This window comes from Mytilus californianus, unplaced genomic scaffold (assembly GCF_021869535.1).
Source record: "Mytilus californianus isolate M0D057914Y unplaced genomic scaffold, xbMytCali1.0.p SCAF_26, whole genome shotgun sequence".
In the NCBI taxonomy this organism is placed as follows: Eukaryota; Metazoa; Mollusca; class Bivalvia; order Mytilida; family Mytilidae; genus Mytilus; species Mytilus californianus.
In genome coordinates, this window is record NW_026262675.1 from 3,585,952 (window position 1) to 3,612,336 (window position 26,385).

Consider the following 26,385-nt stretch of genomic DNA (forward strand, 5'->3'; position numbering starts at 1 on the left):
TTTGAAAAATCTTGAAGAAAAAAAGTATGAACACCCCCCCCAAAAAAAAAATCCCCCCTCAAATTTTTTTTTGCAATTTTGAAGATTATTTTCTTTTCAGGAAAAATGTACAATTTCAGAGAGTTCCATAAACTTTAACACAAGTTATTGTCTGGAAACTAGAAAAATGCTTGTTTTTAGCCCCTAATTTCTAAAAGTTTGGGGATATTACCCCCAAACTCAATCCCAGCCTTCCCTTTGTGGTATGGAACCTTGTAGTACATAATTTCAAAGAGATCCATACACTTAAGCACAAATTGTCTGGAAACTAGAAAAATGCTTGTTTATGGCCCCTAATTCCTGAACGTTTGGGGCAATTACCCCCAAACTCAATCCTAGCCTTCCCTCTGTGATATGGAACGTTGTGGTACAATTTCAGAGAGATCCATACACTTACACACAAGTTATTGTCTGGAAACTACAAAAATGCTTGTTTTTTGTCCCTTTTTGGCCCCTAATTCCTAAACTGTTGGTACAATAACCCCCAAAATCAATCCCAACCTTCCTTTTGTGGTATTGAACCTTCTGGTAAAATTTCATAGAGATCCATTCACTTAAACTAAAGTTATTGTCCGGAAACCAAATGTGTCTTCGGAGGACGACAACATGATAGCATTATACGAACGCAATTTTTTTGCGGTCGTATAAAAATTCTAAACTTTGATCCAAGTAATTTATGATGTCATCCTTGAGGTTACCCTATATAAACCTTGAAAATATTCTATATTAGATAAATGAAAACAAAAGTTCTAACCTTTGACCTGAGAGGTTCAGGATAACCTCCTGGTGGTTCCCCTAAGAAACCTTGAAAATATTCTATTACAGAAACTGGAAGTGACAAATCTTCTGCTCTATCTTCTACTTGTATGGTGTTCAGTTTGTTCTGTACCATGAACTGAGCCATGTCCCCTACAACTTTTGATGATGGAGTTACCTATAAACAAAAGATCTCTATTAATATAATTTACATCTATTTTCCAAGAATAGAAAAATATACTTTTAAAGATATTATTGAACAAATGCATGCATATATATTAAACTAAGTCCTCTATGAAACCTAAGATTTTTTTTATATTCATAAGATATCTGTAACAAATAATTGACAAAAAATATTTGATTCATTGATAGTTGATCAAAAACTTTGTGTGTAAAAGCACTCTGCATAGTATAAAAGTTCTAGCTACAAAACTGTAGGAGAAATTAGCTAGACTAATCATGTACCCTTTACAGGGCCGACAAATAGGGGTAAAACAAAATTTCATTGCGTGGGCATAAAAGGTGCAAACAAGGATACAGTTATATGCCTCAGCCATTTAGGGTTAAGACAGAGAAAGAGTAAATTCTGCTTTATTTTCAAAGGATGGAATAAAAAATATGTGAAAGACAGAATTAGAGACAAAGGTACAAGTATCTACACATGTTGGTAAACATCAGACATAAAAAGAAATGTTATATTTACCTTAGGAATATCACCCAACAGAAGGTTGGCTTCACAATACCTCTTTTTGACTTCTTCAAACTGTTCAGCTAAACCAAGACTGAAGGCTTGGAACTGTAGATTAGTATACTGTCCTCCTAAAAAGGAAATATAATCACTTTATCGCTATTTTATGTATTTTTCTTTTAATCTTTTTTGGTGATAATCTTTCATATCATGCTACTTGCTTGAGATAGAAAATTGTCGCTAGAAACTAAGGGAGCACATGCCATTGTCAATGTAAACATCAACGCATCATAGGCAAAATAGCGATAAACGGATTATCAATGGTCTTTCAAGCTCAAGGATGTTTCTCGTCCATATCTCATCAAAGGGTTCTCGCCCTTCATTGAGATATCCTCTCGTTTGGAAAACCATCATTAATCTACAAATAACTTTGGTGAATCCTGACTGCAAGCCTGGATTTGTTATTTGTTACAATCAGTAATGATCATTGCTGAAGATGTCAACCTGTTTGTCAATAACTTGTATCCCCAAAAGGTAAATATCAATAATATAACCTGCACAGTGGTTAGTTAAACCAACACTTAAGGTTTAGAGTATGGAAGTTTCTATTCTGTGAAAGTTGATATAATAAATATTAGATTTCTTAGGTGTTTGATACTTTTTAAATTTATCTCACAGTTTCTCAGTATTAAAGATGTATGTTTTATATAAAAATCACAAGACATTGTTATGCAGGGCAAAATGTTATAATCAAGTAAATGAGATTTACTTCTTACCTGGAATTTGATTGTCATAGACATCCGAGTTACCACTCTTTAAGGTTTTACAACATTCGAATGGACCATATAAGTTTCTAGTTTGTTCCCAGTATGATGAGTATTCTGTAACATCATGTAAGTCTATCCCTGAAAATAAACACTATTGTTTTATTCAACTGGCTGCCTTTCTCCCTAAAGAATTATTGGATGACGACATCCAACTAAAACTTTATATAATTGATACAAGAGCTATTTTCTTTTATCCCGTAAAGCAACTTAGATATTTCTCTCAATTTGTTTGTGCAGAAACCTTTGTTGCCCTTTTGTCTATACCAGTCACTCAACACTTCTATCAACAGATGCAACCAACATGTTTAATTGACAAAAAAGTCTACTTTTAACATTTGTCTTCTTTATTGCTTAGTTTCTAAATCAAATCTTTTTCAGCTTTTTTCCAAATCTATATCATGTTTTTACATTATTATATAGGTATAATGTTTTTGAACAGTCCGTTAGCCTGTCCATCTGTCAGTCAGTGAAACTTTGAGATAATAAGGACATATTATGGAAATGTGCATATCGACAGGAAATTATGATTCAATGTTTTTTCTAAGAGTTGTGCCCCTTTGAATTTAGAAATTTGGCCACAATTTACTTCTGCAACAGTTTGTCAGCACAACTCCTCTAAAACCACACAACAGAATTTCATGAAACTTTTGTGGTTAATGAGGACATTATATGTAGATGTGTATATCCACAAAAAATGTTTATCAGTTGATATTTGTAGGAATCTGGTGATATTTTGTTTGTCCAGTGACAATGTTTGGGCTGGGGGTATGTGAGTCTGCTAACCATGGTTCTTTAATCTTACATCTTACACATTGCTCACACAAAAACATCTTCTAAAAATAGGATCTTTCTATTGATATTGTATTTTACTTACATTAATTTTATGTAAAACTATCATTTATTTATGCAAACTATAATCTCTAAACATAACTTTTTAAATGAATAATTTTTTATCATCCACGAACAAGCAATTGTTAAAATATCTGTAGAAATGAATCTATATATGCCAAAAAATTACATAACAACCATGAAAAGAATGCAGCCCTCAGCTTCTAAATTCTTTTATGGGTTACATTGATGCATTTAATAAATGGACAATGAATAAAACACAGAATTCAGGTAGCACTTCAAAGTTTTCTCAATAAGAATTCTACTATTATTTTTGATGTTGCAACACACTTTATCACGACTACTTCCCCAATCAAGACAATAATGTGAATATAAATGTTTGTGAATATTTAAAATTTGGGCGTTCCATTATTTAAATACATCAAGAAAGTAAGAAGATTATGTAAAATAAATTGCCACAAAGACACATTGAAAGTGCTAAAGTTACCTGTATCCAGTTCTGTATTAGACACACTGGATACTACAGCTCCCATACTTGGCTGTGACGTCAGTCCAGACATAGAATCTACAGCAACATCTACAATATCTGCTCCAGCCTCAGCACAGGCTAACATAGAGGCTACACCAGCTCCTGCTGTGTCATGAGTGTGCACATGTATAGGAATGTCTGGATGATTATCTCTCAGAGCAGTGATCAACATCTTAGCAGCTCTTGGTTTCAATACACCTGCCATATCCTGTTAAAACATTTTCTAGACTTAAATTGCAAGTTTATATCATATATATCACACAAAAGTATAGCCAGCTCTGGAAAAGAAACAGATAGAAGCATATTTATTTTTAGGCCAATTTTCGAATCTTTTCCACTTGTAACTCCTGTATATATATTGAAGATGCATTTTCATTTTATGTTTATGAATGGAAAGCACAAATATATTGATAAATGATTTGTTTGCTTTTTTCATAACTTTTGTATAATTGAAATTTTAAGATGTCTTCCAATAATAACAAACTATAGTTTTTAATAGTCTTTTCTTATATAATCTTTACAAATAAAATACCTTGATACACAAAACATGTGTACCAGCTTTGACGAGCTCATCAGCTAGATCTGTATAGTATTTCAGGTTGTACTTTTCCAGGTTAGGGTTAGATACATCACCAGTATAAGATATGGCAGCTTCAATCACACCACCTGATAGTTAGTAAAGCAAATAAGTAAAAATCTCTTAATTCTAATAATTAATGCTCTAAATTATAAAGATTGAGCCTGAGTAAATTTTTGTCTTAAAAATGATCTAATAAGAAAAATTCACATTTTAAAATGTTAAATTCTTTTCATTAGAAATTACAGACATTACTGAAATTACTATCAGTACCACTGCTGTTAATGACTTTAGCTCCCAAAGGATACTACCATAGAGTAGATGATCTTGGATTTTGGAATGATTTAAATACCGTGGATTCATTTATTTTCGTGGGTATCAATTTTCGTGGATAGAGAAAAAAAGACGTTTCATGGTATATGTAAATTCGTGGATCGCTGATTACAAAAAAAATAATAAATTCAGATTCGTAATTCGGTGTTTTCTTTTTGATTTAGGAGATCATATAACCTCCTTAGTTTGATCAATAATAAAACAAACAAAAAAGAAGGAATTCATTGAAAAAGTTTTGAATTGTCAAAATCCTCGCTTGGTCATTCTAGGTTAAAGTGTTCATTGAAAACTTCTATTACAATAATGGACAGAGACAGCTAATTATTTGTTTGTTTTACAATTTATAAATTCTTGTCGGAATTTTATAAGGCATTCAAAACTCTTATGATTGAAAGCTCATTTCCCTAATCACGATATAATAAACAGTCATATAAGTAAAAGGTGTGAAAATAAATGTTCCTGTCATAAACAATATTACCTACGGGCAATATCCCTGTACTTAATCCTATTGATTTTTAATCACCAGTAAACCAAACTATGACACGGTAATTAACAACTTGCAGTTATTTTCCATGAACAGTTTTAATCAATTTAATAATAGTAAATTATCACTGATATTCGATATATTTATTATTGATTTAATCAAAATACTTGTATCTTCTTTCAATAAAAACATGTGTTATGTTACAATGTTTATCGCTAGTCACCACTATACTAGAACTGCATAACATAACCGGAAATAAACATCCGACTCCATACACATTTCTTGGGATTATTCTTCGTTGAGTTCTTAAATTCGTGGTTCGCTGTGACCCACGAAACCCACGAAAATTGGTATACCACGAATAAAAATGAATCCACAGTAGTGCATTTTAATTGTAAATTTTCAGTTCATGAATTATGTAACTGGACTTAAATTACAGCTTGGAACTCCTATGGTCAGGGTTGGCCTAAGACAATTCTGTCTTTCCTAAATTTAATTTTAACTCTTCAAAACATTATTTTGCTTGAGTGTATCTGATGAAGGTTAATTAAAAATGTGTTGTGCATACTGCAACTGGTATAAATGTGTGTATCAACATCAGACTTTTCAATTTAAAAATACAAACCCTTTATGTTTTTAATACTTTTTCAATGAGCATGTACTCATTAATTTATATGACATTTACACTAATATTTGTTATTTCACTTTAGTTTTTATTGAAACCTAATTCAGAAGTAATTAATGACAGCTCATACCGTAGTTAGGTGGGCCATAATTTCACAAAATTCTGAAATATATGGTCCATCATGTTTAATAGACGATAAATCATTGGATGCCATAAATTAATTCCATTGTGATAGAGAAATGTAAAAACATCACCAGAAGTGTTGTTGCATCAGACTATGCCAATCTATTTAATATAATTTTTTCAGCACAAAACATTACCTTGGTTTAATGAGTATTTCAAATGGAACATCACAAAAAGGAGAAAACCAGACATCATTTTAGAATTGATTTCACAAACAACAGAATTGGACATAGGTATATGAAATTAGAAAATGCTTTGTGTTTTAATTTAAAGCCAGTAATAATACTGTCAATTAAAAGAAATATTTCTTACCAGCCTTGCCTACAGCCTCCATTCCTACAATGATGTTGGGTACATAATTCAGTGAATCAAATACCCTGAAGATGTCCATACCATGTTTCACTGCCAATTCACAGAATCTGAAAATAATAGTTGAAATAATGGTTGTACAAGGTGCATCAGATTTGAGTTATACCAAAAATCATGTCATGATATTGTGCCTTTTCCGTCAATAGAAGACCCAATGACATATCTTACTTTTTTGACTGGTGAGACATTTTTCTTCTTCAACAAATTTACTGACTACATTTATAGATAACTAATTGGTATTCAAGAAAAGATTTTTTTAGTTAGTTTTAATTAATCAAGAATGGTTCATTATAAACAAAAGAAAAAAAAATACATTTATCAATAAACATTGGACAGTAAACTCCTTGTGTTATCTATCTAGACATCATAATTACTTGTATACAACATTATCTGGATAATTAGTGTAGCCTACAGCATTGGCTCCTCTCAGTAACATCTGGAATGGTACGTTTGGGACTCTCTTCCTCAGCTCCTGTAACCTTTCCCATGGACATTCATGTAAAAATCTCATGGCCACATCATAGGTTGCACCTGTACATGTATATAGGACATTGTATCTTTATTCATTTTAAAACTAGTTAAAGTATTATAACATCTGGTGATTATTAATATATTCTATTTCAAGATTGTTTTATTTCTTTCTATGATCTCTGGGTATAAATGTGACTGTAGTTTGTATATGTTTACCCCTTGTTTCACATGTGTATGCGACAAGAGTGTTTTTAAAATAAAGCATTACTGAATTGTATGTATTGTATTATAAAAAGTATTCAGTCAATGTCATTTTCCAAGACATATCTTATGTAAAATTTCTTTTATTCACAAATTTTACATTTATTACAAAAATAAATTCAAATTAATTTTTTTTCACTATGTTTTTTATACTAAGAACAATTTGTTTATCTCTAGATTTCATTTTGTTAATTGTGTCTGATTGGCATATACCCATATCTGTTTATTCATATTTATAAAAATTTTGCTAATTTCTAAATAAATATTAGCATAATTACAAGAAATTCCTATGAAAATTTCTTGAAAGTTTTGTTTATTTGAATTGAAGATACAAGCAGAAAAATACCCAAAAAAATGAAGCTAATTTTCTTCTGGTTACTTTTTAAAATTTTGTTGATTGCTTTACAAATTAAGTAAATTTAGTGATGCTGAGTTCATGCAACTGAATTTTCAAAAAATATCTGAATAACATACCTCCCCAGTTTTCCATACTGTACAAGTTATGAAACTTATGCGATGCATACGGAGCAATTTTCTTTAAATCATATGTTCTGACTCTAGTAGCTAAGAGTGACTGATGAGCATCACGGAAGGTTGTGTCCATCAATAATAGTCCATTATGTTCTCGTACCTTCTTGGCAAATGCTTGAGGACCCTCTTGTTTTAGAATATCTCTCCACCCTGGAGGAGGTGCTTTAGCTACAATAATATGTAAAGCAAAATGTAGTTTTTTTTATAAGAATGCAAATTCAAAATATTATAGTAATTTTTTATGTTAAGAATCAGCAATAGTATTAAGAGTAAACAAGATCAATAGCAAATATTTGTCATCTTTTTACTATTATTTCTCTCCTATACTGATCATCAAGTTGGTAATTTTAACAAAAATGCATTAAAATTGTGAATACAAGGCATGCAACATATACATATTTTAGAGATCTTTATAAAAAATTACAATATAAAACATGTATTTAAAACTGTTGGTCACTGATAATAAGAAAGAAAATAGATATTTTCATCATGGTGTACCAAGTACATAGTGAATATGACAGGTACAAAGTTGATATGCCTGACCTATATTTACAGTTAGGGGTCAATTTCAAAAGGGGAAGAACAGAATCAATCCATTAACACTTGGCACTAAAACGCTCTGTAAGTAAAAAGCAAATGTTCAAGATCAATATATCACCATTGTTCTTTTTTAATAACAGCTGCCATGTTGGTTGATAGTCTATAAAAAGGAATAAAACTGTCAATGGAAAACTAATTTAATTTTGCAATAATATAGCGAAGACTCAATGTCCTTAATATATATCATATTGTAATTTTAAAACCAAATTCTGGCTTTCTAAAATGACTTTTTGAAAATAAAATATTAACCTGGATGCTAGAATTTTATAACCTAACTTGTAAAGTAGCTTTAATTGTCCTGTTTACAACTCAAAACTGAACCTCAGATAAAAAACTATTCACAGTTAAATTTTATTTCTTTATTTTTCTACTAAATGACACACACGTCTTTAAACAACATAAAAATGCAATACAGGAGGCAGAAAACTGATTTATTTAATCTGATCATATACTATTAACATAAAAGTAGAATTATAAATATTTCAATATTCAATTAATCATATTAATACTTATAAAATTATAAAATTAAATTAAGCAAGCATATTTAGTTTATTAATAACATTAACTGTATATTTCAGTTTATTAATAACATTTACGGTGCCAATTTATCTGCATCATATGTGTATTGCACCAATAAATGTCTCTTCAATGATGCTCGAGGCCAAAATATTTGAAAATCCAAAACTTATTAAACTAGAGGCTCTAAAGAGCCTGTGTCGCTCACCTAGGTCTATCTGCATAATCAACAATGGACTCTCTCCAACATTGTCGACAAGAATAGAATTCATGACAAAATATTTCTTTTTTGTTGATCTTGTTTTGCTGATCATTTTGTCTGTTTTGTTCCTCTCTATCTTCTTTATTTTTTGTTCAAAACACAAAAGAGGGTAAATAATTCTCATTTGAGGGCAATCACTCCTATGAAGAGTGACAGTCTACTAACTATATCGGCAAAATTTGACTTGTTTGTGGATCTTGTCTTGCTGATCATTTTAGTTATTTAGAGTTTCTATTTATATATTATAATTTTTGACATATATGGCAAAATGAAAAAAAAATGGCAAAAATCGGCAAAAGATCTACCAATAAGTATGCATGGTCAAAATTCTCAGTGGACTACTAATTAAGAGTTATTGCCCTTTGATGACAATTTTTACCAATTTTTTGCATTTTTGCCTTATATCTTAAAATTTATATTAGATGGATAGAAACAAGATCTACATTTTAGACAATATGGTAGAAATTTTCCCGATGACTCCTTATTTAAGGCCAAAAACTCCTATAAGAAGTCATCTGACAGATTTAACTTAAATGGATAATAGTTAGAGCTCATCATTCTGAATATTTTTGCCCCTGTCAGAATTTCTCTATTTATAGCTGATTTCAAAATAATAGGCAAAACTTGCATTTTACCCCATGTTCTATTTTAAGCCATGTCGCCATCTTGGCAGGCCGGGTCATCAGACAACATTTTTTAAACTAGATACCCCAATGATGATTGTGGCTAAGTTTGGTTAAATTTGGCCAAGTGGTTGACTTATTTGTAGATCTTGTCTTGCTGATTATTTTTGCATTTTAAAATTTCTATCTATCTTAGTTTTTTACCTTATAGTTTTTAAGATATTAGGCAAAAATGCAAAAATGGTAAAAATCGTAATTAAAGAGCAATAACTCTAATAAGGAGATGTCTGACGATTTTGGTCATTTGACTTATTTGTAGATCTGTCTTGCTGATCATTTTTGCAATTTAAAGTTTCTGTCTATCTATTCTAATTTCCGAGATAAAAGGGAAAAAATTTTAAAAAATGGTAAAATTTGTCATTTAAGAGTAAAAACTCCGACAAGAAGTCGTTTGATATAAATGGACAATAGTTAGAGCTCATCATTCTGAACATTTCTGATATTGTCAGAATTTATCTATTTATAGAAGTTTTCAAAATAATATGCAAAACTTGCATTTTACCTCTATGTATTATTTTTAGCCATGTTGGCTTTCTTGGTTGACAGGCAGGGTCATCAGACATATTTTTAAAACTAGATACCCCAATAATGATTTTGGAAAAGTTTGGTTTAATTTGGCCCAGTGGTTTCAGAGGAGAAGATTTTTGTAAAAAGTAACAGACGATGATGATGCCGACGGAAGCCAAGTTATGAGTAAATTTCTGATTTTGAAAAATTTGGCCTTAAAACTTCACAAAATGGTTTTAAAAAAAATGGACCACTCTCAAAGCCCCTGATACAGTACTCATGTGGCAAACCACCTGTCTTGTACTGGATCCCTAAACATTTTCTGTTAACCAATCAAGGTCCAAGTGGCAACTTTGTGAGGATGTTTGTTTTTGACTGTGTGCAGAAAGTGAATATGAAACTATTCACACTATTCACACTATTTTTGTTTTTTATTTTACCTTTGCACTGACACTAGCTTGTAAGACAGTAAACATACTAATTTTAACGTGATGATCTACCAGCCCAGGACTGGACTCAATATACCACCTCTGTGGTCTTGTGGTATGGTGTTCGCGTCGAGTGCAGGAGGTTATGGGTTAAAGCCCGGCTTGGTCAAACCAAAGATATTAAAATTGGTATTTGCTGCTTCTGCGCTAAGCATGCAGCATTTAGGAGTAAGAGCAAAAACTGGTTGGCTCAGAGTCAGAATAATGTGTCCAGGTAAGGTGACATGTCTTCTTGTGGACTGTTACGTTATGAACTAGCATGTTAAAAATCTGGCTCAGTGTGTCGGTCTAGTACAAGGCAGGGTTAATATTCATATTACATTAACATGTTCTAGTCCTGAACAAGCATATTAATTTGTTGCTGGACATTAAGCAGCCATCCATTATCATCATCAACTGGACTCAATATAGCATAGGAGACAAGCTCCTACACTTGTGTATTTTAAATATGTCCAGAAAGCCCATTGGATAAGAAGATAGGTTGACAGGAAGAATATATTTTCACATAGCAAAAGTCATCAAAATGATATGAAATTACAGCAGAAATGCTACAAACGACAGAATTTTTTGTTATTTAAGAAAACAAACAAACAGGCATAATGTATTAAAGAATCAAGCCCTTGCGTCTATTTCCTTAGTTTGAAATTATTTTCTAGGTTTGCAACAACAAAATTTAATTCATCAAAAAAATTCATAAGATTTGGATAAAAGCTAAGATGTATGGATAGATTATATTCTGATTTTACGAATTCTACCAGGTTCTACTGAGATTTACTGATTCTCATATAGTTATGCCAGTTAAGCATTTGATTGGCTAAAGGAGAATTGAAATAATTGCCCTTTATTTATGTGCTAAATTTGTCGTAAAAGTTTTATCCAATGACCATCTAGTTTAACATTTGATTATTTCAATTAGAGGGCAGATCAGAGTTTTTCATTATTTCATAAATGTATTTTTATCACAGTTTTTCATTATTTCATAAATGTATTTTTGAATATAAAAAATAATCAATGGATTCCATAATAGCTACATAGTCATTCAACAACCATCTACTGTGAAAAATTGAGATAGTCCAATAAATGTGGTTCATAAGTGCATAATGAAATACATTAGCTTCATACAATATTTGTTGTACAATACAAAATAAAAAGAAAAATGGCATGCTGTAACATTTACAGCTGCATACTTAACATCTATCAAAATAAGCAGTAAACCTTGCATCGTTATCTCACTATAATGACTTGATAATTTTCCTCTCCATCAAATGTTTTAAAACAAAAAGATTATGTGGGATCACTCTTACTGGTTTTGGATGTAAAAAAACCTAGAGGGTTCAACAGGCAAATAAAAAGTTTAAAACTAGGTTTAAAAATCTCTAAAAATTGACTGCCTAACGTCCTTTGACTGCACCATTGTTCAAATATTCAAAATTGCAACATTAAAAATGGAATATCAAACAGATGCAAGCAAAAATAACCCCTTCTTATTTAAAATCAATCATATTAGAATATGTATGATCATAATCAGTACAATTAGAGATAGACAAGGTACAATGTAACAAACAGGTCATTGTGAAGTTCTATTTTAATTTTCTGTTCTGAATGTTAAAAAATACCCCAAACCTTTAATTTTGAAAAACTTTACAAGTAAACCTCATTTTGTACCATCACGTATATAAAAAAACCTATAAATAAAGTTATATTTGTAACTTAAACCTGAAATCAGTTAAGCTTACATAATGAGGTTCTTTATTAATAAATATATAACAATATATAGTTGGCTGCTTAGATTGATAATGATTATAAAGCTCAGCATCTTATTCAGCTTATGGCAGAGTACTATACATAGCATGGATTATAGTACAGTGATTCAGAAACTATCAAAACAAAAAGTGTCAATAACTGACATGCTCAAAGCTGGCAATACTCATGAATAAAAAAGTAGGTTGCCAAATATATCACTTAAATTATTCTTCAAAGCATATTCTATAGCAAATAATATCTGATACTATATTTTCATATTGGTAAATAAATCCATGCACATGTAAAGCAAAATTAAGAACATAAATGTCTTAGTGGGATTCTTACCATGTACCCCTGTTTCAATATCTATATAGGATTTAAAATAAGTTTTTTTTATTATTTTGTTATGTATAAAATTTCATTAAATGTAGGGGTAAAAAAATCACAATAGACAATTTTAAATAATACTGACTATGAAAACTTTAAAACTTCTTTGCCCCCTTTTTTAAATCTGAAAACAATTTGTCCAAAAAAAAAATGTATAGTAGTAAAATCAATACTGTACAAACAGTCTTACATTTTGTATTAAAACATTTACTGTAATAAAAAACAGTCAAAGTCCATCATAACCAATACCTGACCAGGGTATGGAATCGTATAAAAAAAACTATACAAATTTGTGAGAAGAGTTAGAAAATTCCAAGTTCATCATTTGGATATGAAATGAGTAAAACCTGCACAATGGCATTATGTAGGAAAGTTCCTGTGAACTTCTTTTAAACACAGTCAGTGGTTTAGGAGGAGTGGTGGATACAAGTTGTCTACACCTTTTTGAGATATGGCAAAGTCCTTGCACTACAAAATCTTTTCCCCCATGTTTTTTTTCATGAAATCCCCAAAATAAACTTGATAAATAATATATATAGAATGTGCACAATTGAACTATGTATTAAACATTCTGTAAAAATGAATGAATGGACAAAACTATCACCCTTTACTGCTGCTCCAGTAAGCAGATGTCAAAGGTTTTAAAACCTGAATGAAATTCAATTTATGTCATAATGTTTGATAAATTTCTTCTCCTTTAAGTTCTAGTGTAATACAGCTTAATTTCAAAACAGTTTTCCCTGAAACAGCATGCTGTGATATGTGTATAAAGCGTTCTGTTAGTTCAAGAGTTACTTATATCAGTATATGTATCAAGGATACTCATAGGAAGTTATTTTGAGTATACTTATACATTTGATGGGTGTCTCAGTGTATTATGTAAAACACTAATATTCTAGCTGATGGAGTTAGATTCTCAGACAATTGAAATTTCAAAAGAAGGAGGCCATTTTACCACATTGTTTTACTACTTTTTGTTGATATTTAGCTTTTCCTGGGTTAAACATTTACTTTCATAGCTATAGCTGTCAAATAAGTGTACAGTTATCTAATATAATAATAGCTGTTTCATTTTTACCAGGAACTTTTGAAGGTTCACAAAAATTATATTCAATAAAAATCATTTAATTGCAGCAACTAATTACTTTTCCTGAACACATCCATTTGTTTATAAAAATAAAGTAGTCTTGGTTACTGCCTCTTTACTCCCTTGTGGTAAACAGAAACGATAAGGAAGATATAGATCCAAGCCTTGTGCTTTTAATACTCCTTCACCAATTTTTTGAAAGTTTCCCAAAAATGTCTCTTTAGAAGAGTAAAAACATACAACAGACTCTAGGATTGCTTTGTTTTGCCTTCATTACTGGGTTGTAGGGAAGGAAAAATGCTTTAAACCCAACAATACCAAAAGAGCATATAAACGTAGTGTAATACGAAAAATTAAAAATTAAAAACCATAAAGGTAAATAATGTAAATAATTTTGACACCAAATGTTCATTTCAAATAAGGCATTGTAATTTAGGACATAAAAATACAAATCATTGGATTTTTCATCTAATGTGATTAAATAAATTTAACAGTCATAATTTCAACAGAGTACTTAACATCTGAGAATCCAACATTTTTTGAGATGGTCTCTGATAATATTATATATTTTCTAAGACACTTTATACCAGATATAAAAAGCCTTACCAATTGGCAGTTCTGGTACTGTTGGTTGTATCTCAGAGGGTGGAATATTGGTAGCAAATGGTGTCATTGGACCATTGACCATGCATTGTCCTAAATAATTCAATAATTTCTGTGCTCTGTTCTGAGATGGATTAAGGTGGAACAGTTGTGGATTCTCATCAATAAAGTAGGTATCCACTACACCTGACAGGAACTGTTTATGTTCTAAAACATTCAACAGGAATGGAATATTTGTCTGAAAATACATGGGAAAATATTAACAGGAATTTTGAATAAATGTAGAAAGTGCATATAATTTAGATAGTTGCAAAAAGTTTAAACATAGAACTAGAAAGCTAATATAAGAGCAAAGGAACTGCTTATGATTATACAAACATATACACTTTATTTCATGATGATCAAATTTCTACAAATTATTTTTTGGGATAAAAAGTTAATATGATACTTATCATCTGTGTAAATCTATAAATTCCAGCAAATGTCTTAGGGGATATGTACTTACTGAAAAAGGTTCATGCTTATATCTAACTTTTGTGTTGAAAAAAATATGCTTTTATTTGAGACATCACCAGATGTAACTAATCACAGAGTTTTTATTTTCAATGAGCAATATAATGGGGTATATTATTGGAGCAGAAACTGCCTACCCTTTTGGAACACCTGAGTTCACCTGCAGTTTTAGGTGTTGCTAAATTTTAGTTTTCTGTATAGACTTGTTTTAGTTTATTGTTTTGTCATTAACCAGGCTGCTATTTTTTCGTTTGAATTTTGTAATTTTGAGGCCTTTTATAGCTGACTATACTGTATGGGTTTTGCTACTTGTGGAAGGCTGCACATTGAACAATAGTTCCTTAAATCCCCTTCATTTACACTCAGTTGGATAGTTGTCTCATTGGCAATCATAACCACATTCCATATTACATATTGTTTTTTCATTTTTTTTTTATATATGGCCATGATACTGGTTTGTTTTTCTTTGCCTTATGGATTTTGATTGCCACTTGGTATCCTTCCTTTTATCTCTTTAAATCTTAATTGTTTATTATCTCCCTTTAAAATAGGCTTATGATGAATGAAAACAAACTAATTGCTGTGTAGGAAAAATAAATCTTCCATTTGTCCATAGTACTTTTTTATTTACTCTTGTATCTTGGTTAAGGTTGGTGAAATTAATAGTAATGTAGAGAAGACAAATTGTCTCCCTTTGGTCCCTTGTACTAACTTTATTTAAGGTAGATAACTCCCCATTTGTGTTAAAATGATTAGAAATTTTTTGAAAGTAGACTGTTGTAAAATAAATTTAAGACAACTGGCCCTACCTCTATATTCCTTCTGTTCCATAGTTCTTTCTTGACAGCTGATAAAATTAACCAGTTTTGAAGTTTATACTCATTTTCTCTCTCTCTCTTGTCCCAGTTTCCAAGGAATGTATTTATTATTGCCTCTTATAACTTTTAAAATTGATATCTGATAATTTTTTTCAAAATTCATTATGGTGTATGAAAAATGACAATTACACTGTAATTAATAACATACCTTCACACCTCTTATTCTGAATTCTTTGAGAGTTCTTAACATTTTAGCACAGGCTGACGGGTGATCCCAGGCATGTGCAATAACTTTGACCAGCAAAGAATCATAGTATGGAGATATTATAGCACCCGCAAAACCTAAAGCGCTGTCCAGTCTTATACCCATACCTTCTCCACTTCTGAATACCTAAAGAAAAACTACTATGTCAAGTTTATTTCATCACATCTCTGCCATTTTTTATCAACATAGCAATAGTTTATATACAAGATATTTATCTGAGGAATGCTATGATATTGAAAATAAAAATGAATTCATTCTGCTAATGAGTAGTACCTGAGAAAAGTGTGTGAAAAATATTTGTTGGATATATTAAGAAGGGACAGATGGACACGGTGAATGCAATATAGCCCTACTCATAGAGATGCCATCCATGTAAGTATACCAATAAGGTAAGATAATATGAAGATTTCGATATAGTCTAGACCATTTGTGTACAGTCCACATACCCATAGTCTGAAATAGATATCAAATTATATATCTAATTCAAATTATATATCTAATTCAATTACAAAACTTATGTGACCATAGGACACCATGCCAGCTTGCACAATCACATTTCCATGTTCAGTGATCAACAGAATCTGGATCAAAACCCTAATAGGGTTTATATTTTAAAAGTTCACATTATAATGCACTTATCTACATAAGTTTAAAGTGACCACAACTTCATGGTAAACTTATTTGACCAAATACTTTAATCTGATAAGGGACAGATGAATGAATGGAAGCAGAGACAGGAAAAAGTACTTCTAGCTACTTCATAAGCCTGGGTGTAAAAACAAGTAATGAAAAATAAAAGAAATTAATAATTACTGAAATAATCTCCTTTTCATTACTAACTTTCACCATATATATTTTTTTTATAAAGATAGGTACATGTATTACATAATCTGACAAATTTTTATGGTCTTGAATAATTGTATTTTATATATAAGAACAGACCTCTATTCTGCCAGTATCTGGTTGGAATTGTCTGGCAGGATCTTCTGTAGTCATCCTACACTGTATAGCACATCCATGTAATGCAATCTTATCTTGTTCAAGGCCAATTTCTTTCAGACTTCTACCTTCAGCCACTTTAATCTGGGATTGTACCAAATCTACTCTGTAATATTATTAATAGTTTTATATAGCTGAATGACAAGTATACATAATTATAATCCCATATCTAAACTGAAATACTAGGGTTAAAAAAGTCATCAAAATGGACCTGGTCATTGCCTCTGACCCGATTTTTTAACGAATTTAATTTTGGTATTGAAAGCAAGAGAAAAATCACATCTATTAACAGGCCAAGTTTGAGGTTAAATAATCAGGTGGGCAAATGGTTTCCAGTTGGAATCAGAAAATAATGTCATTATATTCAATGTGATCTTAGCCTGTAAATCTCAAATTCAACCGGTATTCTTTGAGTCACTTGTAAAATGCAGAAAGGACAGTTGTGATGCTTGACTGAAGGGATCTACTAAAAGTCTGAACATGTTTAATGCAGAGTGGACTATGTCCTTCATCTTGAACTTTAAAAGTAAATATAATGTTTATCCAGTTTTAATTGCAATATTTTCTGCAAAGTTTGAATGTGCTTGGTAATGATGTTTCCAGCTAGAAGTTAGAAATTTTTCTTGGGTTTCAGTGATTTCAATCCTGAAACCAGTAGGGTTCTTTAACTTCACTTAAACTATGTACTTGTAAAGAATCATGATTATGCACAATATTCTGGATTCTATATTGGCATTTAGATTGGGTTGTTCTTTGCAAGTTTGTATTAAGATCCTCTATACCTAATAGTTAAATACTTTTTCCTGATTTAAGCCACTTTCAGTGAACCTGTTTGTTTCATTCAAATATATAATTCTCTTGAAAACTTTAACATGGACTTTTCAACTGCTCTTGGAAAAAAAATGTTTAAGCATAAAGACCTTTTCCTTTTTTTTCTGTACAATCAATAACTAGGAAATAATTAATCGATTCCCATTAACTAATCTTTTTTTAACCTCTCAAATTAATATACCGTATTATAGAAATACAATTACCCTGTGACTTCTTCTGTAACTGTATGTTCTACCTGTAGACGAGCATTTACTTCAATAAAGAAGTACTGTCCATTTGTATCGAGTAGGAACTCTACAGTACCAGCATTTTCATATCCTACAAACTGTGCCAGTTTTATAGCATCAGCTGTCATACTATCTCTAATTTCTCTGGGTAATTGTGGTGCTGGTGCTATCTCTACAACTTTTTGATGTCGTCTTTGCACAGAACAATCTCTTTCATACAGATGTACAATATTTCCATAAGAATCACCTAAAACACAAACAACATTTTCAAGGGCAGTTCCATCTAAATATTGGTAGCATAACAATTTAAATTTAACTATATATATTAAAACACATAGATTTGTCTCATCTTCAGACCTGCCAACTATCCCGATTTTGGCAGTATCATCCTGATTTTCATGCCTCAACCCGAATCCCGATACCAGGATCGTAAAGCAAGTCAAAATCCTGATTTTCACAAAATCTACCCGCAAAAATTGTTGGTTACCGATTTTGAAGTTTTTCTGATCAATTTCTGTAAATCTATAATTTTACCTGGCTACATATTTATGACAAGTTTACGACCCCAAGTTAATCAACGGTCACAATAGTTGTCATAATCTGTTGTCACAGGTAATCTGCTTATCCGATGGGTCATAAAGATCCTCAAAATTAATTAATTTGTAAATAGAACCGGTGAGTCAGCATTTCAATTTTAATCAATTTACATACGATCACAATTTGCAAAGTTTACCGTAGTATCATGACAAAAACGTAATTAACTGAAAGATGAAAACTGTAATGAACTCATTATGAAACATCATTTATCTTGAAATTCGTGAAAATTTTTGTAATCACATCAGACTTTTTTCTGTCCAGTTCTGTTTTAAAATCAACGCCATATTGTATTCACTTCTACTGTGTATAAGCCTCCGCCGGTAGGAGCACCTTTGAATACCAAGAAAGATAACTCAAATTTTATCCATTTTCTCAGTACTGATAACTAACTCAAGATCTGTTTCCATCACATTTAGGTTTAGGTCTTTTGAGGCATGGTGGAAAGATAAAAGGTCTTTGAAGGGGGAAAAGGAGGGGGGTCTTCATTTTGTATCCTTTATTTTATTAGGCCATTTTTCTCTTTTCTTAAGTTATTTTGCCAATCAATAAGTACAAGAATCATGCAAATAAAAGAAATCAAGGCTTGTTAGCTCACCATCAGTATACCATAAGAAAAAAAAGAAGAGATATGAGACTATTTCAAGAGTATAAAACAGTGCACACAGAAACGCCGCAAAAATGTTAACCCTAAAAAATCAGGTCACGCACTAAATCCCCCATGGGGATTTTCAAAAGTTGGCAGGTCTGCATCTTTGTAACCTTATCATAGACGTTAACAATTTTGATGCAGGCGAAAAAAAACTAATCCTGAATTTTCACTCAGCATAGAAACTCAATTTCAGACTTCTTTTTCAAGTTATCATACAAATTTTAATTGAACATCTACAACGCAAAGGAGATATAACAATATAAATGCAAAGGATATATTCAAAAGAAAATTATTGGGTTGAAAATTGAACTAAGCTTATTTATTGTACATGGCCAAATTGGAAGCAGGTGCACCTTAAAAGTCTGCATTTTATGGTTTGTCAACACAATGCACTATCTAACAATACTTGACATTTAAAGTTATTTTGAATCTTATGTTCTCATTATTGACATGGGGATGAATTTGAAAATAGTTTTTGACATCAACACCCTACTATAGGAAATTAAATACAATAATGTCATTTGCAACAAACTGATGTTTTAACAGTGTTGTCAAACAAAAAGGAAATGAAAAATTCCTCAATATGGGATTTTTAAATATACAAACCCAAGATCTGTACTTCTATATGTCTAGGTCTCTCAATGAATTTCTCTAGAAACAGAGCTCCATTGCCAAAGGCTGATTCTGCTTCAGAATATGCACGATGAAAATTTTCTTCAACTTCCTAAAATAGCCAATTAGTTCAAATTGAATTATATATCCATCCCATTTGGAATATTTCAATATGTTAAAAATATTTTCAAAGAAGTTTTCCACTTCAAGGTTCCCTCTATAATTTTCATTAACCATTATGGATATCAAACCAATATTACAGATGACCATGAATATTTTGTACTTTTGTAGTCACAATTCAGTCCTTTTCACTTTAGGTATGACTAAAAAACATTTAGTTTTTAAATGGCACGAGCAGGTGCCAATGGTTGAGAAGGTGCATCAGAGTTCAACGATTCCTCCTTTTGTCTTTCAAAGAATGAACTCAAGACTAAATATATAAACAGTAGACCTCTCCTCTAAAACAATTATTCTCACCTCTAATTTTCGGACAACCCTCATACCCCTACCACCTCCACCAAATGCTGCTTTAAATATAACAGGTAGACCATACTGTTCACAAAATAGATAAGCTTCTTCAGCATTATGGACTGGGCCAGGTGTTCCAGGTACAACTTGTACACCTGAAAATATAAAGTACTAAGAAAATAATGCTGTACATACTCTTTAGCTGTGTGTATTAAGGCTAAGATTACAGGTGCATTTTGAACAAATATTAATAAAAAGTAACTTGTATTTTACATGTATGTACTATAAATCACATCAAAGTCACTTGAATTTTGAATGACAATTAAGGAAAGTTTGGTTAATAATAATGTTTAATGTTTAACAAAAAAAGGGTTAAAGAATAATGTTAAATTAAGTATAGTATATAAATTTACAAATTTGAAGTCAGTATGAGTTGAAAATGAATATTATTATGTCACTGCAAAACTACCATGCTTTTCAAAAATATTTGTCTTTATTATACAGTATATAATTAGTTGCAATATAAGATGTGAATGTGTAAGCTATGAACTGAAAGGTAGAAGATTCATATAATATTACCTGCATCAATAGCTGCCTGTCGTGCCTCTACTTTATCTCCCATTTTTCTTATGACTTCTGGTGATGGACCAATTAGCTGTATACCAGCATCCACACAAGCATCAGCAAAATCTGATCGCTCTGATAAAAATCCATATCCTGGATGAATAGCATCTACTTCATTTTCCTTTAAAACAGTTTACAGAATTACAGAAAAGAATAGAAAAGAGCTTTGATAAAACTACTTGAACAAGAAGGACAATGTTAAATCAGTTTTAAAGAATAACTTCCAATAAAAGATTTTTCTCAGAAAAACACCTCAAATTTTGGACACTTATGAATGAGGGAATGGTGATAAAGTTTGTTTCCTTGAATGCCAGGATTTGAAGTTAATGAGGTGTAATCTGAACAATTAAGCAAAACAGAGCATGTAAAAATCTTTTGATATGATTCATGCAAAAAGGACAAAGGAAGATAACTCCAATTTTTAAAATTACTTGGACAATGACATCATTGATATTTTTAGAAAAAAAATGAAAAATTCAGCATTTTTTCCATTTGTAAAGGGGCATAACTCTAGAACAGTAAAAAGTGATGCCACCAAAATTCAAACTTGATCTTTGTATTGTGGTAATAAGCATTGTGTATAAGTTTCATAACATTTGGTTGAGGCAAACTTAAGAGAACGGAAATAAAAAATTTTGCAATTTTTCCATTTATAAAGGGGCATAACTCTAGAACAGTTAAGTGATGCCACAAAAATTCAATCTTGATCTGTGTTTTGTGGTAATAAGCATTATGTATAAGTTTGATAACATTTGGTTGAGGCAAACTTAAGTTAGAGAACAGAAACCAATTTTGGGACGTACGTACGTACAGATGGACAAGGGTAAAACTTAATGCCCCCTCTGCTTCGGCGAGGGCATAAAAATGTATATTCTTCCAATATAAGAGGGCACACCGGGCACCTTTATCTGCCCCTGTATGTTTTTTTCTAACATATAATATGGAAACACATAAATTGATAATACCTGTGCTATTTGGATGATCTCAGGTATATTAAGGTAGGCAGCTACAGGTGGCAGACCTTTACCTATTAAATAACCTTCATCTGCCTTCTGTCTATGCATGTGCATTCTGTCTTGTTCGGAGTATATAGCCACTGTCCGAATATCCATCTCAGTACATGCTCTGAACACCCTGATGGCAATTTCACCTGAAAAGTAATAAATTTAGCTAATCTAATGTAGTTAGTTTGGTAAGTCAACTTTTTTTTTTAAATTTGAAGCCATATTTCTTCTGTCAAAAGCATTTGGCATTTTTCTGATTTTTCAGCAGATACATGTAATCACAAAGACTGAATTAGATATCTTCCATTCACATTTATCTGTCAAAAGTAAACATCTTTTCAAAATTTCACTTAGAAAAAAAATGTAATGAAAAATATAGAAAATAAGGAACAATTAGGATTATAGTTTTTACTAAGAGTTAAAATAACATGAACAGACATATAATGCACAAATTTTAAAGCTAACACAATTATTTTGATTTTTCTTTATAATCATTCCTCCAAAAAACTACAAAGTAAATAACACTGCAAGTATTACATGTAAGATGAGTTATATACTTTACCATTTATATTGAGATTAAACTTTTTGGAAACATAGGAAACCAATATACAAATTCATCAATAGGCATATATTAAAAGATGTCTGCCATTAAAAACCATAATGGTGCAGTTAATCAAATTGGCACATTAATAAAATGTTGGAAATGGAAGTGAACGGTAAATCGTAAAAGCCAAAACAGATAGTTAACTACTATCTTATCAAACTCTGTCATAGCTCTCACCTCTATTGGCAACCATTAACTTTTTAATTTTTTGCCTAGTGGCTGGATGTTCAGAGGCATACTGTCGGATAAGTCCAACAGGAAGCTTATAGCCATGTCTCTGCTTGGTTGGTATAGACTCGGCCAAGTGACATCTTGCTGTTGTACACAAACTGGATACCCTTGACTGCAGTCTAAACATGGCTAGTTTTTTAATCCACTGTTATAAATCAGTCTTTATTGGTGTAACTTTCCAATCTGAAAGATAAAACACTTTTTAATTTTTTCAGTAAAAGTAAAATGCATATAAGTTCATTCATTCATTTAATATAATACAGACAGGAAAACAAAAATTAAACCAAACAAGTCTTCTATATAATCTTCATGGTAAAATTCAACAACAAATAAATCAAACATTTCATGTTCATTTCAATAAATTAAAAGTTATGAGGTAAAAACTAAACCAAATGTGAACTCTACAGCAATTATTTAAATGCTTTAACTTCTCATGTGATAATATATTCAAAAAAAAAATCAGAACTATATATATAGACCAATAACTAAAAATGATATCTTTTATTAAAAAGTATTTCTTTTTTTACATTCCACTAAAAAAACTTGCTGTTGTGTAACTTGTGTTACACATATATTTTTGTTATACTATTTCTCACCTATAACATGCAGAATTAATTTGGCATACAAACACTGAAATCAAAATAAAAAGCTTATAATATTCACAACTGGAATTCCTGGACATATAATGATGACATTGGACTTTAAGCTTAAACTTTTAAAATCATGCATAACATTAGTGCATGCCAAGGACAGTGCCCTGCTTAAAACTATAATCAGCAAATCATTATCTACCTTTAGTCTTCAAGCAAAAAGTTAAATTTACTTTAAATAAACACAAAATACATGATTTCAAAATTTAAGAAAATAACAATTAAAGAGGAAGAATAGAATATATTAATAAATGATATTATAACCCAGATTTCATATTTTGAAAATACATGTCCAGTGAGTATTTCAACATTTGTTGTTTCCAATACAAATTCAATAAAGTATAGTATACTACTTTCACTCACAAATGGATAACCATGCATTGACTCAATAAATCATCTTACACTTACATGACTTAAAAAATCTTGAAAGAGATTTTAAATGAAAATACTTATTAGAAAACTTATATAAAAAGGTCTCTTATAATATTTTAAAGTCAACCAAAAACAAACAAACAGGTAAAATAAGTGTAAAAGTAACAATAGTATTTAACCTTACCATCAACTGTTTATGTTTACTACATGTATTTCCTGGTGAATGTATTGTATAGATATACATCCTGGATTACAGAAAATTACTTGTAGTTATTTATGTCCTGTATATACATGTATATTTCAGCAATTACAAAGTAAAAAAAAATATTAATAGCACTGCTTTTTTTCCTTTTTTTTCAAAAAGTCAAAAATGTTCAAATAAGAAGTTGCATGCAAAGCTCTGCAAAGTACAATCTCACTTATCATTAGACATTCACAAAAATCCATACTTGAAGGTTGGTATTCTGAAAATTTGCAAAGGGTTCTGCAGTTCCCTGTGTCTCGCTTGATATTGCTGCTGTCTGTGTTAAAGAGTTATGTTGACTGATAAAACTAAGTCTATTTATCAGTAAAATACAGAGTTTTTTTTCTCCTCAGATCTAGAAGATTAGCTTCTGTCCTAGTAAAACTGAACATTAAAAAGTTCCAGATAAAACATCAATTCAAACCCTAAAACAATAGCATGTACATGTAGAAATCCTTTTGATTCCAGTCTAAAAAGATCACAAACATTATCATATCATCAAACTGACTCATAACTGTTACTAATTATGTTCTTTTTCAGTAGTATCAAAGATGAACAAGGATGCTGCAATTCAAAGTATCAGTTTGCTACCAAGCATAATTTGAATACATGATTTTTGTTTTTTTTTTCTATAGGAGCATATACCTTTGCCTTGGACCTTGAATGTCATAGAGATCCTCTCATCATCATTAGAATTAAGAATAACCAGGAGTTACTTTTACAAAGCCATTTAGTGTGTAAAAATGTGAAAAATTTGAAAAGTGTATATTCATGATATTATTAAGTTGTTTATTTAACTTTTTCATTAGCTTCATGTTTCCCCAGTTTGTTTAAGTTTGATTAAGCTGTTTAGTTCTTTATTGCAGTATCAAGATTTTTAAAATCTCTACATGTGAGCCTAGCAATCACCAAGGTATAAACAAACAGGAGTCTAGTTAGCATATTCATGCAGACAATAGAACGTTAATTTCTTGAATAATTTGTGGACCCTAATATTTTTCAGATTATACAAAAGTGAGCCATGAAAATCCCACTTTAACTGCTTCATTCTCTCCATGTTGTAGTAAACAAAGAGATGGCAAACAGATGATAAATTCCAGAGACATTCAAACACCTTCAGTTTTGTTAATCTCCTTTGTACCCTGATTGCATAACTTTGGCTTACCGGTACATATAATAATGTTCAGTTTTATGTGAATTCAAGAAAGAAGATTCGTTAAAAGTCAATTACTACAAATATAGGTGTCAGACCACCAATTAAATATCCCTATCTGTTCAACCAAATTTTGCAATTTTCACAGCTTTCTAAATATTTTACCTTAAGTTTAACTTCATAGAAACCAGGTATATCCTGAATTGTACATGTATCAGCTTTCTGCATGCCAATTTTCAACATACATTTAAAGCCTTCTAAGAAAAAAACTGACCTTCAAAAAGAGGTACTCCAAAAATAACCCCTGGTTTTCTGGAAATCTTAAATTAGTATACTATGGAGCGCATTAATCCTCAATTTTTAATGCAAACTCATAGACAAGTAAATTTTGGCTCAAAATGGTCTAAATATATTTTTCTTTCACCAAAAGTTTCATTTCTGCAAATTTGTTGGTTAGTTTAAGTAAACAAGGACATCAAAAGCACTATTTTGTGTCAGAGTAGAGCTACTTTTACATATATTCTAAATTAGAGGGAGTAATTGGTGGTCTGACACCTATACTCCTAGCCAGTAAATTTAGATACAATCTGGGTAAACTTATCTATCTTTTTAAATAAATTAAAAGGTTACCAATATAACACTGTAATTGAATCACTGAGTTTTGTTTCTGTTGGTATAAATATTGATTTTGTTATCACTAAAATAAGACCAAACTAAATAGTGTTGCTATAAACATATGAACATTCATGGTCCTGCATTGTAGATGCCTAGATTTTGGCATTGCACAAGATCATGTTTTCCTCTGGCTGTTAGTGATGACTTTACACTGAATTGATTGGATGTTGGATGAGTAACCATTGATATTTTGGTCTTAGATGCATGATTTTTTATTGGTTGTTGTTGGCTTTGAACTAGCTTTCAGTGATTGTGAGTGCTTTCAGATCTGTACTTTGTTTTTTTGGCATTTTGTTAATTGTTTTTGTGCTTTGTATCAAATGATGACTTCCGCCCTTTCCAACTAGTTTTTATAGTTGTTTTAGTGTTGTGCTGTTTCACCACTGTCCAACATTAGAAGAGGGTTGGACATTTGCAAACATGTTTAAAACAAGGACTTATTTGAATCTGG

The 26,385-nt window shown here is 30.9% G+C and overlaps 1 protein-coding gene across 5 annotated transcripts in view; it reads right to left on the bottom strand.

The window, feature by feature from the left end:
- The window catches only part of LOC127732710 (pyruvate carboxylase, mitochondrial-like), a 36,662-nt gene that overhangs the window by 7,888 nt on the left and 2,389 nt on the right, over nucleotides 1–26,385 (bottom strand). For 2 of the 5 annotated variants that reach the window (XM_052241888.1, XM_052241886.1), the window contains exons 2-19: nucleotides 22,787–23,023; nucleotides 21,967–22,151; nucleotides 20,957–21,122; nucleotides 20,387–20,532; nucleotides 19,904–20,021; nucleotides 18,028–18,298; nucleotides 16,937–17,099; nucleotides 15,938–16,120; nucleotides 14,402–14,636; nucleotides 12,667–12,687; nucleotides 7,466–7,690; nucleotides 6,634–6,790; nucleotides 6,203–6,309; nucleotides 4,221–4,354; nucleotides 3,647–3,896; nucleotides 2,260–2,388; nucleotides 1,499–1,614; nucleotides 794–973 (exon numbers count right to left, since the gene is read on the bottom strand). In XM_052241888.1, the coding sequence (XP_052097848.1) occupies nucleotides 794–973; nucleotides 1,499–1,614; nucleotides 2,260–2,388; nucleotides 3,647–3,896; nucleotides 4,221–4,354; nucleotides 6,203–6,309; nucleotides 6,634–6,790; nucleotides 7,466–7,690; nucleotides 12,667–12,687; nucleotides 14,402–14,636; nucleotides 15,938–16,120; nucleotides 16,937–17,099; nucleotides 18,028–18,298; nucleotides 19,904–20,021; nucleotides 20,387–20,532; nucleotides 20,957–21,122; nucleotides 21,967–22,151; nucleotides 22,787–22,967 (2,967 nt within the window). In that variant the 5' untranslated portion in view covers nucleotides 22,968–23,023. Of the gene's footprint in view, nucleotides 1–793; nucleotides 974–1,498; nucleotides 1,615–2,259; nucleotides 2,389–3,646; nucleotides 3,897–4,220; nucleotides 4,355–6,202; nucleotides 6,310–6,633; nucleotides 6,791–7,465; nucleotides 7,691–12,666; nucleotides 12,688–14,401; nucleotides 14,637–15,937; nucleotides 16,121–16,936; nucleotides 17,100–18,027; nucleotides 18,299–19,903; nucleotides 20,022–20,386; nucleotides 20,533–20,956; nucleotides 21,123–21,966; nucleotides 22,152–22,786; nucleotides 23,024–23,436; nucleotides 23,471–24,046; nucleotides 24,071–26,385 lie in introns of those variants that run through there. The other 3 variants (XM_052241887.1, XM_052241889.1, XM_052241890.1) reach the window with 3 other exon arrangements.